This window comes from Vombatus ursinus, unplaced genomic scaffold, assembly GCF_900497805.2.
Source record: "Vombatus ursinus unplaced genomic scaffold, bare-nosed wombat genome assembly UNPS02014818.1, whole genome shotgun sequence".
NCBI lineage: Eukaryota > Metazoa > Chordata > Mammalia > Diprotodontia > Vombatidae > Vombatus > Vombatus ursinus.
In genome coordinates this window covers 4,441,446-4,459,756 of record NW_020954596.1, presented here as the reverse complement: position 1 = coordinate 4,459,756, position 18,311 = coordinate 4,441,446, and the positions used below count along the sequence as shown (strand labels likewise).

Genomic DNA, 18,311 nt, shown 5'->3' with positions numbered 1-18,311 from the left:
TGTGCCACTAACTAACTGCGTGACCTTGGAAATGTCATATCCTTCATCGGGTATCAGTTTCTACTCCTGTAAAAGGAAAGGGGTTGGTCTCAATGGTCTCTAAGGCCCTTTTCTCCTAGCTCTCTATGATTGTTTTAAGAAGGCGAGGCTGTGCCTTTGGGCAGGGAGGGGTCTGTATCTGGGTGCTCCCCTTCTCACCTCTGTTTGGGCCATCCCTCAACAATGCCCAGGCCACCCATTTGGTCACCCACCCCCTCCAGTCTGAGTGTCCTTGGGATATCCCTAGTGAAACATATATTGTGAAAATCAGCCTGCGTCCCCCATCCCTGGGCCAGGTAGAAGGCAGAGAGTTGGGGAGGTCTGAGCAGCCTCTCGGCTAACGTCTGTAACTTCGAGGCTGTCCCTGTGGTGGAAGCCTGGGCTGGAGTTGGGGTGTCCTTGTGAAAGGGAAGAGGTGGGCCTCTGCCCGTCCCTTTCCCTCCCCTCCCCAGCCCAGCCCAGCCCAGCCCAGCCCAGCCCAATCCTCCACGGGCCAGCAACCTTGGCCTGTGTGTCTGTTTTGAGTAGGAGAGGGAGGAGAAATCAATCACCCTTCTAACCACTGACAAATATTCAGGGCAGCTGGATATTTCAGGATGGGAGTCTTTACTCCTCAGCCTGAGAAAATCACAGTTACATAAACACACACTGGGGCTGACTGACCCAGTCACACCACCCACAATGCACTTCAACACACAATCAACAACCGAGCAATGAGTATTTATTAATCACCTACTGTGTTCCGTGGTAGGCAGTGGGGATTCAAGGATGAACAAAGCAGCAACGTCTAATCACAGCCGAGCTACCATTCTACACCAGGGTAACCTTCCCACAAACCTCACCCTCCCAAAGAAAGATCACAGGCTGTTCCGAAATGGAGTCAAACAAAATAAAGTCAATATTGATCAATGCAGACAAGAAAGGGCAGAGGGCAGGGGGCAGGGGCCAGGGCCAGGGCAGCGTTGGAGGGTAAGGGCTCCATACAAGGCCCAGAGATGGGGATGACATTATGGGGCAGTGGTAGTGCTGTGGTTCAAGAGCAATAGATACCATGAACTGCTGTTCACACAGGGGACAGAAGCATAAACGTAAAGCAGGGGCACTGATGCCTGGCTGTGTGTGTGTGTGTGTGTGTGTGTGTGTGGGCATGCGTGCACGCACTATGATTTGACAGTGTATATTAGTGCATGTCTCTGAGTAGGTTTATATGTATGCACACGTGACTACACATGTATGAATATAGGGGCAAGCATATAAATAAATGTGCGTTGACTGTCAGCACACATGTGTGCTACTGTGAACATATGTGTGTAAGTTGTTTGGGGACATATATGTACACATGGATATAGAGGGCGCTATACGTGAATATACATGTGTTCATAACTGGGACTGTGAATGTGTGAGTGCATAAGCTCCCAAGAATGTGCACTCATGCCGATGCGGGTGCTGTCACGAACACCCTCGTTCACACATGGTACTGGGAAGAGAGAAGAGAGAAAACATAGCATAGGCTGCTAGAGGGTAGATAGATCCCCATGCTTGAAGGCCTGGAGTTCTTAACACGGTGTCCATAAATTTGTTGTTGTTGTTGTTTTTTTAATATTTTGATAACTGTATTTCAAAATAATTGGTTTCCTTTGTAATTCTATGTCCATTGCTTTATGCATTAAAAAACATTATTCTGGGGCAGCTAGGTGGTGCAGTGGATAGAGCACAAGCTCTGAAGTCAGGAGGACCTGAGTTCAAATTCGGCCTTAGACCAAACACTTGACACTTACTAGCTGCGTGACTCTGGGCAAGTCACTTAACCCCGATTGCCTAAAAAAAAAATTATTCTGAGAAAGGACCCATAGGCTTCAACAGACTGCCAAAGCATTCCAAAACATAAAAAAAGGTTAAGAAATCTCCCAAAGGTAAGACCTTACATACAGTAGATACTTAATAAATGTTCACTGTGTTGGCTTGGCCAAAGGCCTTAGAACTAGGCCTAATTCTGAGCCCTGCCCCCTCCCCCTAGAGGTGGGTTCTTAACTTCTCTCCCAGAAAGGGAGGCATCTCATAAAAGGATTGTTTACCAAATGAAACAGGCCAAAGGTTTTATGCCTCTGACTCCCCAAGCAAATAACATGAAAGAGAAATGAGTTTGGAAATAGGACAGAAACTTCTTTTCTGGCTGCTCAGCTCAGCCTGGCCTGCTCTGATCCAAGAAGAGGAAACTGAGGCCCAAAGTCAGGTTTTGAACCCAGGTCCCTGGATTCCAAATTGAGCCTTCTTTGTATTTCAACAAATAGCCTTGAGCCGCTTCCTGGGCCACAGATAATGCTGGAATTCTGAAAACTTCATGTCAGAAAGGGCAATCCAGCAGAGCTCAGAGTGCACTTGACCTGAAATCAAGAAGACCCAGCTGGGTTCAAATCTTATCTCTGACACTTCTTAGCCACGTGAGCATGGGTAAGTCCCAGCCTCTCTATAAAAGCCTCAGTTTCCTTTTCAATAAAATGGGCAGTGGGGCAGCTAGGTGGCATAGTGGATGGAGCTCCGGCTTTGGAGTCAGGAGGACTTGAATTCAAATCCAGCCTCAGACACTTGACACTTACTAGCTGTGTGACCCTAGGCAAGTCACTTAACCCCGACTGCCTCACCAAAAATAATAACAATAATAATAATAATAATAAAATGGGCACTGTAATACCTGTAGGACTATTCCACAGGATTCTGAAGCTCAAGTGTATGTAAAGCACTTTTACAAAACTTACATAATATACATGTACATATATGTATATGTACACACATCAACATACACATATATGATTATACTTTTCAGGTTCCTGTGGTAATGTTTTCAGTCCTGCGCATAATCTTGCTCAGTCATCTCTAACACAGATTACATTATTGATTGAGACCTGGAAGGAATCTTAAGGACCATCATTTGACAGATGAGAAAGTGAAGCCTAGCAAAGTCCAGTGACTTGCCCAAGGTCACACAGTTAGTGACAGGATCAGGATCTTGGAAGTCTGAGTTCTGCCTGTCTGTAGGACATCACCCCATTCTGTATCTATATTTCCAGCCTGGTCTGCCCGGTTACAGGGACACAGCCAGAGCCAGCAGCTCAATGCCAGGTCCCCAAAGCTCCAGGACTCTGCCCAGCCCAGTCTGAGAGCCAGGATCTAATGCTGGACACAGGAGCAGGAATGCCGTCCACACAGCACTGGAAGAACAACACACTTGTGTTCTTGGGAAATACTTCTCTTCACTTCCTCAGAATCCAGAACCTAACACCCTCAAGGACTGCCAATATGGGACCTTTATCTCTGCAGCCTTATCTCCCCCTTCCTCCAGGGTCCTTTCCAGACACACAGGAATCCCGGCTTTTCCCTGATTTCAGCCAGCCTTCTCTTAGCCCTGCATTCTCATAAACTGCCTCCTAAGCCTGGGAGACCCTCCTTCCTCTCCTGCTGAAATTCTTCTCCTTCAAGGAGGGTATTCATTCCCCGCTGGAGGCAGTCTTCCCTAATTCCATGTAGAAGTGGTCTCAGTCACGTCACACCAACCCAGAGCAGAAGAAGGAGACTCAGACGTAGCAGAGCTCTCCTCAGCTCTCACGAGGCCGGGCAGCTGACTCTAAGTACTAACAATCCCTCCCAAAGAGACATCTCCTACTGTGCCCCCAATTTCCCTCAAATAAGCCCTTTAGAGAAAGCCAGGAAAACTGGAAGTCACCCATCTGGAAAAAGACAGGACCAAAGAGATACTGTATCATTGTCTTCAAATTAAGCAGGAGGCCTCTTTGTCTGTAAAAGACACTAACCAGTTGGGGTCTAGTTGTATCCAGGCACCTGGATTCAAGCCCCACCTCTAACATTAATTTGCTGTGTAACCTTGACCAGGGCAGCTAGGTGGTCTAGTGGATAGAGCACTGGGCCTGGAGTCGACCCGAGTTCAAATCCGGAGTCAGACACTTACTAGCTGTGTGACCCTAGACAAGTCACTTAACCTTGTTTGCCTCAGTTTCCTCATCTGTAAAAGAGAAGGAAATGGTAAACCACTCTATTCTCTTTGCCAAGAAAACCCCAAATGGGGTCATGAGGAGTCGGACACAACTGAAATGAGTGAACAACAAAACTTGGCCACGTCATTTCCCCACTCAGGGCTTCACCCCAGCCTCAGTTTCCTCTTCTGGAAAAATGAAAGGCTTGGGTTGGGTGATCTCGAGGACCCCTTTCAGCTCTAGAACGGATGGTTTTACGTTCTTCTAAATCACTTCCCTTTTATGAGTCTTTGCTTTCTGCTCTAGAAAATGAACGGGCTGGACTAACTGGTCTCTAATAACAGCAGTAACTGCTCATATTTCTACAGCGGTTTACGTTCCTTATAACCACTCTGTAAAGGGGAGAGTACCGGGATTACTATCCCCATTTTACAGGAGGAAACCAAAACTCAGGGAGGCTGAGTGAGCTGCCCTTGATCACAGAGACGTGCCAGAGCTGGGATTCGAACCCTAATCTCCTAAACTCCACGTTCTTTCCTCTACACTGAGCTCCTTCTCATCCCACTAAGGCCCCAGCTCTGCCACATTACGACTCGAAACTTTGCCAGCCCTGAAACTCCGCTCTCCCTATCTCGAGATGCTGGGCCACGGGCCGAGGAGTTCACTGGAACACGCTAATGCAAACCACATTGTCCCCCTGTATGGCTCTGGTTTTTTTCCACCCACAACTCGAAGCCCTCAGAACCGGCAGCGGGAGTCTTTGCGAGAGCAAACAGATGTTTGCTGGTGGCTGCTGCTCTGGGCGCCTTGTGCAGATCATAAAAGAGGAGAAGAGGGATGATCCTTCTCATGTAAAACGCTCCCCCACGCGCCTCGCATCAAATGGCGCTGACGGCGAAACAAGCTGTGAAAAACCTGAAACACAAAAATACAACTCCCTCGGCCTGGCCAGGAAGAGGAGCCTGGGCAGAAGGAAAGGAAGCGCTGTGAAGGCATCTCGTCTAAGCCCCTCACTTGACAGGCAGGGAGAGTGAAGCCTGGCGAGAGCGGGCAAGGGGCTGACCCAAGGTCACCCAGCCAGCTGGAGGCTGAGCCAGGGTCAGAAGCCAGGTTTCCTGACTCGCCACCCAGGGCTGTTACCGCGAGCAGGATGAGCTCCTGTATCTGAACTGATGACGCCTGAGGAGAAGCAGGAGCATCAGATGTCCAGAGTGGCTGAAGGGGGCAGCTGAGGAGGAGGCTGGCATACTGCCTCTGGCCCGTAGAGGCTCCGGGCCCTGACACGTGAGTGAAGAAGGCTGGATCTCTCTGGTTCCTCATTTATAAAACAAGGGACTTGGAGCAAACGAGCTCTTAGGTCCCTTTTCAGCCCAAAATTCTATGGTCCTACGATTCTATGAACCCATGTAGGGGTTATCCCATGGGTCCAGTGACCTGGAAATCCAGAATGAAGCAAGATAAATGAGGTACAGCAAAAGCTCAGAAACCTTTGCTGCCTCTGACCGGTTGCTGAATTAACTGGCATTCAGTGCCCTCCACAGTATGGTGCCATCCTACCTCTCTAGGCTTATCTGAACCTACTCCCCACCAGAAGTCTGTGCTCTGGCTGGCCTGAATGTACTATCACCCACTACGAAAATATCACACATACACACACACACACACCCCATTCTTCACCTTTCAAATGCCTACCCACCCTTCCACATACAGTTAAAGTACAACCTCACCTACATATACAAAAATATTTATAGCAGCTCTTTTTGTGGTGGCAAAGAATTGGAAATTGAGAGGATGCATCGATTGGGGAAGGGCTGAGCAAGTTGTGGTATATGAATGTAATGGAATATTATTATGCTATAAGAAATGATGAGCAGGGGGCATCTAGGTGGCGCAGTGGATAGAGCACCAGCCCTGAAGTCAGGAGGACCTGAGTTCAAATCGGGCCTCAGACCAAACACTTGACACTTACTAGCTGTGTGACCCTGGGCAAGTCACTTAACCCCAGTTGCCTAAAAAAAAAAACCAAAAAAACAAACAAACAAAAAAAAAAGAAATGACGAGCAGGCAGACTTCAGAAAAACCTGGAAAGACTTGTATGATCTGATGCTGAGTGAAGTGAGCAGAACCAAGAGAACACTGTACACAATAATTGATAAACTTAACCCTTCCCAGCAATACAAGGATCTAAGACATCTCCAGAGGCCTTGTGATGGAATATACTATCCACATCCAAAGAAAGAACTATGGAAGTTGAATTGCCTTTTTTTTTCTCTTCTGTGGAGTTTTGTTTCCTCTTTCTGATGGTTCCTCCTATCGGTTTTAATTCTTACTTACAACATCACTAATGTGAAAACATGTTTAATAGGAATGTAAATGTATAGCCTATATCAGATTGTGCGCCTTCTTGGGGAGGGTGGTGGGGAGGAAGGGGGAGAAAAATTTTAAACTCAAAAGTATATGGAAGTGATTATTGATAAATCAAAATAAATTAATAAAAAAATAAAAACAAAAAAAAATAAAGTATAATTTCCTCCATGAAGACTTCTCTGACTAGAAGTGATCGATCCTTCCTCCATTTTCTCAGCCTATTCTGTACAGAACTTTCCCTCCACAATATACTTATTTGTATGCTCCTTCTATCCCCTCACCACTAACTACCATACCCTTCCCCTTCCCCCCCCCCAATACTGAAAGCTCATTGAGGGTAAGAACCATCTCATCTATCTCTAGCACCAATGGATATGTTATGAATTTGGGCACTGCTGCGAGGACTTTCCTAACTGGAGCTGTCCAACAATGGAAAAGGCTCCTTTGTGTAGGGTGGGGAAAGGGGGCAAACTCCCCATTACTGAAAATGTTCAGGGAAAGGTTGAATGGACCGCCTAGCTAGGTAGAGCAGCGGCTACATCGATGGATGGACCTAGAGTTAGGAAGATCTGAGTTCAAAATTAGCCTTAGACACTTACTCTGTCTGTCTCTGTTTCCCGATCTGTAAAGTGGGGATAATAACAGCACCTACCTCCCAGGGTTGTTGTGAGAATCAAATAAGATTAATGTATGTAAAGTACTACACAGACTGTATGGAGATACAAAAGATAGCTGTTATTAGCTATTATTATCCTTGCTCTGGAAGGAGGCTGCAATAGATAATCTCAGAGGTGTCTGTGAACCAAGCTCTTCCAACTCCAAAGAAAAGAACTCTACAGACTAAGAGGATATTAGCAGTGGAAGAGGCCATAGAGATCAGCACATCTAATTCCTTCATTGCAGAGATGAGGAAAAAGCCTGGGAGAGAAGTGACTTTCCCAGAGCCACACAGCTATCAAGTGCTGGAATCTCTTGATACTCTGATGCAGGATTCCAACGAGAGAGCCTGTGAGCCTCACTCCCCAACCAATAGTAACAGCTCCCTCAGCTAGAGCACCCCAATCTTTCCAAAGTGCTTCCCCCAACAACCTTGGGAGATAAGCAGTAAAATATTAATGTTCCCATTTTCCAGAAGAGGACACTGAGGCCAAGGAGAGGAAAAGTGATGTATTTAAGGTCACACAGTCATTGAGTATTCAAGATAGAACCCAAACCCAGGTTTCCTCATTCCCACTCCTGTGTTTAGGATTAGAAACACCGTATGTCAAGCCCTCCACAGGCACCTCACCTACAGCATCCCTAACAAGGGATATCATTCGGCTTCTGCTTGAAGACCTCCAGGCATGGGAGCTCACCACTTACTGAGGCAGCCCTTTCTGTGCTACCCCTCAGTTAGATCCTGCCCAAAGGACCCAGGCCAAAGGAGGATGTGACACCCAGCACCTAGGCTGAGCAACACAAAGGCTCTGAGGTCCTGCTCTTGTGTGGGATAAAAAGGTTTTAAAGAAACACAGAGGGGCTTCAGAATGACTTCAATCACATATTTTGCTTTCTATATTTTTGCCTCAGGTTCAAGGGAATCAAACACACCAAAATGCATATGCACAGGCACACGTAAGAAGCTTCCTAGGGCCCAGAAAGAAAAGACACCCAAATGCCCTTCCAGCCTAACCCCCTTTTCTTTCTTCAGATGTAGAAACTGAGGCAGAGAGAGGGCAAGGGACTTGCCCGAGGTCACGTACACACACACACACACACACACACACACACACACTAAATGGCAGAGTCAGCACTTGAACCCAACTCCGGGAACTCTAAACTCAATTCTATTTCCATCCTACTCCATAGTTTCTTAAATTGTTTGTCCTTGTCTTTCCTTTCTATTTTTCAGTGCTCTAGGCTACCCGAGACAGTCTCTGTATGGGGTCTGAGATATCCAGCACTGATCATCCCACCTTATGTCCAACATTGACCACATCCTTCCCTCTGGCCACATTCCCCACAGAAAAAATGCCTTCCATCCAGCCACATCCCTCCAGCCTGATGTTGGTGCTGAGCGCAGGCCTGAGAACACCCCCTCCCCTGCCGCCATGTTGTACGGGACTGGTCATCTCCAGTCCTTTCTCTCTGCTACCCTTCTACCCACCAAGCCCCCACACTCAGCTCAGGCCTGATGTCACCCTTTCTCCCTCTTATGTCCAGCACTGCCCACCCTTTCTCAGGACACAATCCCACTCACCCATCACAATAAGTGTGTAATTGACACTCAGGCTGCCGAAGCCATTGGTGGCCTTGCACACATAGGTACCAGCATCCCCTCGTTCCACTTCCTTGATCTTCAAGCCCTGGGGGAGGACCCGAAAACGGGCCCAGCCGCTATGGATGGTGCGTCCGTCCTTAGTCCACATGGTGAGGGGCGGTGGGTCCCCTTCCACAGGGCACAGGAGTTTGACGGTCCTCCCCAGCCTTGCCGACTGCCTGGGGGCCACACGGTCCGAGATCCTTGGAGGGCCTACGGGACAAGAGGGAAGAGAATTGAGTTGGGCTCTCCTCCAGCAGTCTGATGATTCACCCCTCTGCCCCTTACACCAGCACTGGCCTGGGAGCTGGAAGACCTCGAATGGATTCCCAGCGTTTGACACCTATTATTAGTACAACCACAGAGAGGCTGACACCTCCTGAGCCTCATAGAATCAAAGGACCCTAGAGATTATTTAAGCCAATCCCTTCATCTTATAGAGGAACTGAGGCCCAGAAAAAGGAAGTGATCAGCCCAAAGCCACACAGATAATAACTGTCAAAGCTAAGATTCAAACCCAGGTCTCCAGATTCTGGGACAGATACTTTCCCACCACATCACCCACCAAAGGCTCCTCAGCCTTTAATAAGAATTTACTTTGTGCCCGAAGAACAATATATACAATCACAACAGCATTGTCAAACAAACAAAAACAACAATAACTTTGCAAGATGGCTTTTAGCTATACAAAGACTAGCCATGATTCTGCTCCTGACAAAGAAGTAATGGACTCAAAGATATTTCCATTTTCAAACAAGACCAATGTGGGAATTTGTTTTGCTTCACTGTGCATATTAGTTGTAAGGAATTTTTAAATCCCTTTTTCCAATCAATAAATATTGTTTAAGAACCTACTATGTGTTAAGTGCTGGGAGGGGTGAGGAAGACAGAGCATAATCCAAAGAAAAGAAAGAAAAGAGGAAGAAAGATTTTTACAAATCAACAGAAAAGAGAGAAGGACAGAAGGAGATACAGACAAACAAGATAGCTTTGAAAGTTACACGTTGAAATTAGTATATAATTAAAAAGACTAGCAAAGGGTCCTAAGAGAGACTGGCAGTTTCCCATACAATCTACTTTCTTCTTCCTTCTACTTCACAAAGGGAAACGCTCACTTTAATTCAGAATAAAAATCTAAAAAGGAAAGGAAAAGAGTTTACTGTGTTCTGTCCAGCACTGCGGTTTCTCCTTCCCCTCTGACTGCATCCCCCACCCCCACACACACACTTACTCACTCACCCCCACCTCCAAACCCCGGGGAAAGCCTGTTCTTTCCCAACTCCTCCACGACTGCTCCTCAGATACCCTGAAGCCCAAATGAATAACAGGACAGGCCCTTAAAAACAAGAAGTCCTAATTCCTTCATGCATTTCTAGGTACAGCAATTCTAAAGGTCAGTCTGTGGTCGCCCCGGAGGTGGGAGAATGGCAGAGTGGATGCAGAGCAGTTGCTGGGGATGAAGAATTTGCAAGATAGCACATTTCTTTACCAAACAACCCAGGATCGTCCTTCTGTGTGCTGATTCCACTCCCTGGTGACCTAGCCTCCCTTCCCTTTCCCTGCCCCTCACCCCCACCCCAGGGACACACAGATAAATCTCAGGCCAAATCAACCTTGGATCCTGGACAGAAGGGTCTGGTGAGATAAGATTCCTCGCATGTCCCTCACCCCAGCTGGCTGGGGCTGGGGCTGGGGCTGGGGCTTACCAGGGTCCAGAGCTGGAAGAAGCCAGATTCTCCTCCTGTTTTAACCTCCCCTCTGGTTCTCCACAGAGCTGGATGTGGGACTCAAAAGGACCACAATGTTTTTAAAGGACAGGGTAGGTCCTGGCCTGTTTGGGGGAAGTTGCCCTAGACTAGGAGTCAGGACACCTGATATCTAGGTCCAGGCCTACCACTAATGGCTGCAGGACTTGCTTAAAGTCACTGCCTTTTTCTGGACCTCAGTTTTATATAGAGTTATACTATACATATACACACACAAACATACATATATATATATATATATATATATATACATATATATATATCTTAGACCTCAGTTTTATATATATATAATACAAATTTTATTTTATTAAATATTTTCCAATTACATTTTTAAAAAATTTTAACATTCATTTTTTAAAAATTTTGAGTTCCAAATTCTCTCCCTCCCCTACCCCTTGAGAAGGCGAGCAATATATTGAATATACATGTGAATAGACCTCAGTTTTCCATTCTGTCAAACGGAGCTAACCCCTCCCCTACTTTCCTTAAAGAGATGCTGTAAGGAAGCCATCAGTGATGAGAAAAATGTTTCAAAAGGATACCACCTCCTCCTCCCATTAGTTCTCATTCTTCTATGCATCATGACTAATGGGAAAATATGCTTAATATGAATGTATAAGTAGAGCCTATATCAGATTGCACGCTGTCTTGGGGAGGGGGGAGGAGAGGGAAGGGGAAAAAACTGAAAACTCAAAATCTGATGGAAGTGAATGTTCAAAACCAAAAATTAATTAATTAATTATTAGGGAAAAAAAAAAAAAAGAAAGGATGCCATCTCATCCTTCCTGTTTCTCACCTGCCATGGAGCTGATTATATAAGGCCTGGTCCAGCTGAAGCCCCAACTCTTAACATTCTACCCCCGGTCCACACTGATTCCTCCCCTTCTCTGAGTCCCCACTCCCCACTAATAACTTGATGGGGACAATGACAGAAGCAGCAACAACAATAACAAGGCTTTAAGCTCTATAAGGGCAGCAAGGTGGCACAGCGGATAGAGCACCACCTTGGAGTCGGGGGGACCTGAGTTCAAATCTAACCTCAGATGCTAGCTATGTGACCCCAGGCTAGTCACTTAACCCTGTTTGCCTCAGTTTCCTCCTCTGTAAAATGAGCTGGAGAAGGAAATCCAAACCACTGTAGTATCTTTGCCAAGAAAACCCCAAATGGGGTCACCAAGAGTTGGACACGAATGAACAACAACAAAAAGTTCTACAAAAGGCCTTCCTTATAAGAGATTTTATAAATGCCTTGTGAGCAAGCCCTGGGTGATTAGGTTGGGCAAGGATTATTATCATTGTACAGATGAGGAAACTAAGGCACAAGAGTTTAGTGATTTGCCCAAGGTCACACAGCTAATAGTTGTTAAAGCCAGGATTAGAACCCAGATCTCCCCTGATTAAAAAGTCCAGTGTTTTTTTTCACTACAGCATGCTATCTAATAATAATAATAGTTAACATTTATATACTGCCTACTATGTACCAGGAACTTTACAAATATCTCATTGATCCTCACAACAACCCTGGCAAGCAGGTGCTATTATTATCCCTATTTGACAGATGAGGAAACTGAAGCAAACAGGGTTAAGTGACTTGCCCAAAGTCACACAGTTAGTAAGTGTCTGAGGCCAGATTTGACCTCAGGTCTTTCTGACTCCAAGCCCAGTGGTCCATCCACTGTGCCATGGAGATGCCCATCTACTACCTGGGACCATTTTTATTTTGTTTTGTCTTGTTTTGTTTTAAATAATTTATTTTTAGTTTTCAACATTCGTTTCATAAGTTTGTGAGTTTTAAATTTCCTCCCCTATCCTCTCCTCCCCCCTCCCCAAGACAGCGTGCAATCTGATATAGGCTCTACTTATACATTCACATTAAGCATATTCTCACATTAGTCATGATGTAAAGAAGAATTAGAACTAATAGAAGGAAACACAAGAATGAAGCAATAAAATAAAACAACAAAAGAAAACAAGAGCAAGTAGTATGCTTCCATCTGTATTCAGACTCCATAGTTCTATCTCTGGATGTGGATAGCATTTTCTATCATGAGACCTTCAGAAATGTCTTAGATCCTCGTATGGCTGAGAAGAGCTAAGTCTATCAATGTTAGTCATCGCACAACATGGCTGTTACCGTGTACAACATTCTCCTGGTTCTGCTCACTTCACTCAGCATCAGTCCATACAAGTCTTTCCAGGTCTTTCTGAAGTCTGCCTGCTCATCATTTCTTACAGCACAATAGTATTCCATTACCTTCATATACCTCTGGGACCATTTTTAGCACCAAGAAAAAGGGCTTTGTATTCAGGAGGCACTCCATAAATGTTTACTGAATTTGTTGTTCAATTTTGAAATCCCTAAATCTTTGAAAGATAGTAAGTAATCTCTTTGCAATATCCAGATATTGGGATGAGGCAATGAGGCAAGTGATGTTATCTTTACTGGAATGTAAGCTCCCCGAGGCCGGGGCTCTCTTGCCTGTGTCTATTTGCAAGCCTAGCACTTGGCACAGTGCCTGTGTCATGGTAAGCACTTAATAAATGTTCTGTCTGTCCATCTATCTTTCAGAAGGACGAGGAACCAAAGCTCCTGTTACATAATCTCAGTGTTTAATATTGAATACTATTTTCTCAATAACTGTCATAATAAAACCTGAGCTGTGCGTCTTAGACTTTCCTTTGGGTCTTCCTTGTTCCTTGCCTCCTACAACCAATCATCAGGGTCTTGTCCCTTCCATGACTACACCTTGAAAACTAATTCCTTTCTCTCTTCCCTCCCCTGCCACACCACCTTTATCATCACCTGACTGGACAGTGGCTTCCTAACAGGTTTTTCTGCCTCCAATTTTGTCCTTCACCAGTCCTGTGAGAATAATCTTCCTCAGGCAAATTGTACATAATAGAAATCTGCAGTTTTGTGGACAATCCTCTTCTCTTTACTCTTTTTTTTTCTTTTTTGGCTAGGCAGTGGGGTTAAGTGACTTGCCCAGGGTCACACAGCTAGTAAGTGTCAAGTGTCTGAGCCTGGATTTGAATTCCAGTCCTCCTGACTCCAAGGCCAGAGCTCTATCCACTGCGCCACCTAGCTGCCCCAACAATCCTCTCCTGTCCTCCTACATATGTGAAAATTTCCATTTTGTTTGGTGTTTGTTGAGTTCAGAATAAAAATTTTAAACTTTTTTTTTAAAAAAGGAAGATTTTTCTTAAATCATAGATCAAATGGGGTTATTCCCCTCCTCAAGAATCTTCAATGATTCCCTATTAATTACCAAGAAAAGTTCAAACCCCTCTACTTGGCATTGAAGGCTGTCCACAACTCAGTAAATACACAGGGATACAAAAAGACACACACACAAATGCATACACGTTGTATCTCTGTGCACATTTGTGTCTGTGCATCTATCTCTGCATGGAGTTATTGCTGTATGGTATTACGTGTCTGAATGGGCACCTTCCTACGCCTCGTTCATGGCTCCATATACACATCTCTGTGAATCGGATTCCCTGCCTCCGGGTGCGTGTGAGTGCACTCATGCCTCCCTTTGTGAAAACACACCCTGGGGTACCTGGACAACGTGAGAGTGCTCACCATAGCTTTATTTGTTTAAATATTTCAGCTCACTTACACCCAGACAAATGTGCTGAGCTATTTGCATCCGAAAGGAAGAGGGCCTGGACTCAGGCTGGCCCTGCCTGGGAAGGGGCAGCCCCACACCTGTCCTCCCCAAACAGCTGGGTCAGAATCCGTTCCCATCAGCGATCCCAGTGGCGGCAGGGCTCCTGGGAGGGGTTGAGAGAGATCCTTCTTCGATGCTCCTTCTACAAGGATTCCACCCGTCCTCCCACTCCCCCCAGCCCCCAGATATTGCTCCTCCCCCACGCAGAACACCCCTGGATGCCCGCCAACCAAGCATTTCAAGGGGAGGGGGATGCTTGAGGGAAGCAGGTTGAAGAAGACGCAAAGGGAAGGGGTGAGCTGGAAAGAACCCCCTGGGGAAAGGAGACTTGATTAGACTGGGGCTTCGAGGCCCATCCTGGGAAAGGGGCACGAGGGTACAAGAACTTGGAGTCCTTGGGTCAGACTGAAAAGTTCATGCACTCCCCAAGCTCCGGCCCTGCATTAAAACTTGATTTACGGTCCTTCCGGAAACCCACTAGATACTCTCTGTTTTGATAGCAATTGGAGCCTTGGCTAGAGATTTAGCAACACCTCAGAGGCAAGGGAGGGTCAGTTCGTACTCCACATTCCTGCCTTCCCATGGGCGAAGACTTTTCAACAGGCAGCTGGCGGAGGGCAAAAAACCGTGGCCTGGGAGGCAGGAGACATCAGTTCTAATCTCAGCTCTGCTGCTGAGTCTCTGCGGGACCTTAAGCAAGAACCCTCTTGTCAAGCCTCTGTTTCCCAACCCATACAATGGCGGGAGTTGGCTCTTGACCCTCCTAAGATCTCCTCCAGCCCTGCCATTCTACATTCTAAGGCTTGAATTCTCTATGAGTCTGATCTAACGGCCCTGGGAAAGGGAGCCACTGTTCTCCCAAGTTCGGCCCCTGGCCACGTACCACCCATCCCATCCCAGAGAAATGATCAAAGGGGACTTTATTCATACACGCACCCCCAAAAACCACAATCTAAAACAATTCCAAAGAAGAAATTCCTGGGGAGGCAGGGCCTTGGATCCTCTTGGATTGGATAGAAAGGTATATACCCACACACTGTCTTGTAAAGTCTATAAAGAAATTTTAAAGAAGTTTTAAGAGTCCCAAGGGTTGTATATATTTTACTGTTTAATAGCAGACACGTCCACATCCCATGAAGAGAAGATTTCTTTGGGAAGGCCCACATTGGCAGAATGGCAGCCCAGCTTTTCACCCGGCTCCCGGATAAAAATTAGTCTAGAGATGGGAGGGCCCCTTAGAACACAGGAGGTCAGAACCGGGAGCTCTGCAGCTAGAGAAATGAGTCACATTTTACAGACAGGGAAACTGAGGTCTCACCTAAGGTCACCCAGCCAGGTAATGGTGACTCAGTTCATGACCTGCAAAGTAGGGGAGTGGTAGTGTTTAAATCACACTTATGGGAGGGAGATGCTGTGATTAACCCTATTTTACAGATGAGTAAACTGAGAAGTAACTCACCTAAGGTCACACAAGCTAGGCAGCATCTGAGGCAGGATTTGAACTCAGGTCTTCCTGACTTCCTGATGCCAAGGCCTTTGTTTTACTCACTAAACCAACCATCACTCCTTCTCACCAAGGGGAGAGATTTGGTGAGGTTTATTTAACAATCAGTCTTGAAATTTTACTGTTAAGAGTCAAAAACCACTTGAAAGGTCATGTAGTCCAACCTCCTCTTTTTATGGAGGGGGAACTGAAAATACCTTGCCTAAGGTTAGGGAACAGAGAACCACAGAGCTTGGCTGAGAGCAGGGGAGAACAGCGGTCCCTCCTTCCAGAACAGGGCGGTAACAAAGATTTCTATTTCCTTTGGCTCTAGTCACATGCTTCTTAATAACTATGAGGTGGTGGTAAGAGCGCCTCAATGGATATTTGACATCTCAGTGCTGCAACTAACTTTCCACGTGATACAGAAAAGCGCCCTCTCTCTTCTCTGAGCCCAGTTTTCCTATTAATAAAATAAGGGACATGGACCTGGATTCAAATCTACCTCAGATGCTTGCTGCATGACATTGGGAAAGCCACTTAATGACTCTGGGCCTTAGTTTCCTCATCTGTAAAATGGGGTTAATAATAGCATCTGCCACGTATAACCTATATTGAACTGCTTGCCTTCTCAACGAGGTGGGGTAGGGAGGGAGGAAGAGAATTTGGAACTCAAAGTTTTAAAAATGAACGTTAAAAATTGTTTTTACGTGTAACTGGGGAAAAATAAAAATAAAATACTAAAATAAAGAAATAACAGCATCTGCCTCCCGGGACTGTTGTGAGGACTGAGTGAGCACTAGATGGCTTCTGGGATACCTTCCAGTTCTGAATCTAGGGTCCTGTGATTTAAGAAGGATCCCGCCTCCTCCCTGCCCAATTCAAGTGCTTTTCATCATCAGTCAGTAAACTTCCTTGTATTAGACGAAAGCTCAGTTTAACATCTTTATGAAGACTTTCACAGCCACCAAAAGAATGTTTTTGTTGCCTCTTAATTTTAAAATCAGGAAATGGGAGTGAACTCCTATCATCCCAGGCACCCAATCCTACAAGGGACCTCTGCCCCCACCTCCCTCCATCCTATATGGGGAGCTGGGAAGAAGGAGAGAGGCTCCTTGCCCTCAGGGGCCCCCAGAATGGCTGGGGAGAACTGAGTCACAAGAAGACTCAAGAAAAGAATCCTCCAGCATCGATCACAATCTGCTTAGAGCCAGTGTGGTCGGCCTCCAGTAAAGGGGAGAGGGGGAGAGGGAGAGAGAAAGAGAGAGAGAGAGAGATAGACACAGACAGAGACAGAGACAGAGACACAGAGAGAGACAGAGACAGAGACACAGAGAGAGACAGAGACACAGAGAGAGACAGAGACACAGAGAGACAGAGAGAGAGAGAGAGAGACATCTTTCAACTAAAGCCTCCTACATGAAGCCTTCCCTGATCCCAGCCCTGCCCTCAGCCCATCCCCAGACAATGAAGGGGATCTTATTTTTATGTCCATCACAGTCTTCTCCAACCCTAAAAGAGAAGCTCCTTGAGGGCAGGCACCACAGCATCTGGTTCTCTTCTGTGCATGTTCCAATGCGCACATATAGTTCTGCACACCATAGGCACCGATTTAGAGTTTACAAGGGCTTGAGCTTCTTCCCAACAACCCTGGGAAGGAGGGAGTTCCAGCTGTTATCCACTCTCACCACAGGTAACAGAGGAGGAAAGAAAGGGGGGGGAAACTAAGGGATCACCTCGGTCAGAGAGCTCACTAGAGGCACTCAGAACTTGAACTTGAACCCAGTCTGCTGACCTCCAGGGCAGTGCTCATGAATGGATCTGAAAGGACTGAATGAAGAAACACGACAGGACCCTCCCAGTCGCCTTCTTTCCTTCCCACAACTCCTGGTTCCCATATAACAGGCACGAGTGTGTAAACACAGATTCTCTCCCATCACCCCTCTGCCCCCAGAGGCCCAAGAAGTCGTGTGTAACCCACTTTTGGCACACCCTGGTTAATAAATAATTAGCCACTTCCCTTAGAGACACGCACTGCCCGCCAGGCTCCCTGACAGGAAATTCTAAGTGTCATTGTTTATGTCTGCAAGGAAGGAGAGAAACCACCACAGTGAAGAAGTGAGGGGGAGCCAGGCCCTGGACCCGCCTGGGTGATATTTGTAAATAACTGGCTTGCTGGAGCGTGGGCCTACAATGGAGGCCTTATTCACATGAGATGACACAGGAAGGGCTTTGGAACTGGAGGAGGCTTGACAAATATGGAAGCTATCATTCCTCCCAGCGCCCTCTCACAGGGCTCATCCACAGAGCATCACAGCAGGAAGGGCCCTTAGAACCATCTATCCCAACCCCCTCACTTTACAGATAGGGAAACTGAGGCCCAGACAAGGAAAGAAACTTGTCCCAGCTTTGGCCATTGGTTTTCCCCCTGACTAGATAAACCATGCCAAACAAAGCCTGGGAACAGAGGGAAGAATTCAATGATCAAGCACCATTGCGATCTCTCCAAGGGACTTTGGAGGCATCTAATCCAACCCCCTCACTTTACAGATAGGGAAATTCAGGTTCAGAGACGGGAAGTGACCTGCTCAAAACCACACAGGAAAGCAAGTAGTAAGTGTGTGATTTTCTGCTGAAGGAAGGAAGGAAGGAAAGAAGGAAGGAAGGAAGGAAGGAAGGAAGGAAGGAAGG

General features: G+C 46.4%; 1 protein-coding gene across 2 annotated transcripts in view; it reads right to left on the bottom strand.

Moving 5' to 3' along the window:
* The window catches only part of FGFRL1 (fibroblast growth factor receptor like 1), a 131,431-nt gene that overhangs the window by 44,871 nt on the left and 68,249 nt on the right, over positions 1 to 18,311 (bottom strand). For both annotated transcript variants that reach the window (XM_027836339.1, XM_027836340.1), the window contains one exon: positions 8,635 to 8,907. In XM_027836339.1, the coding sequence (XP_027692140.1) occupies positions 8,635 to 8,907 (273 nt within the window). The remainder of the gene's footprint in view (positions 1 to 8,634; positions 8,908 to 18,311) is intronic.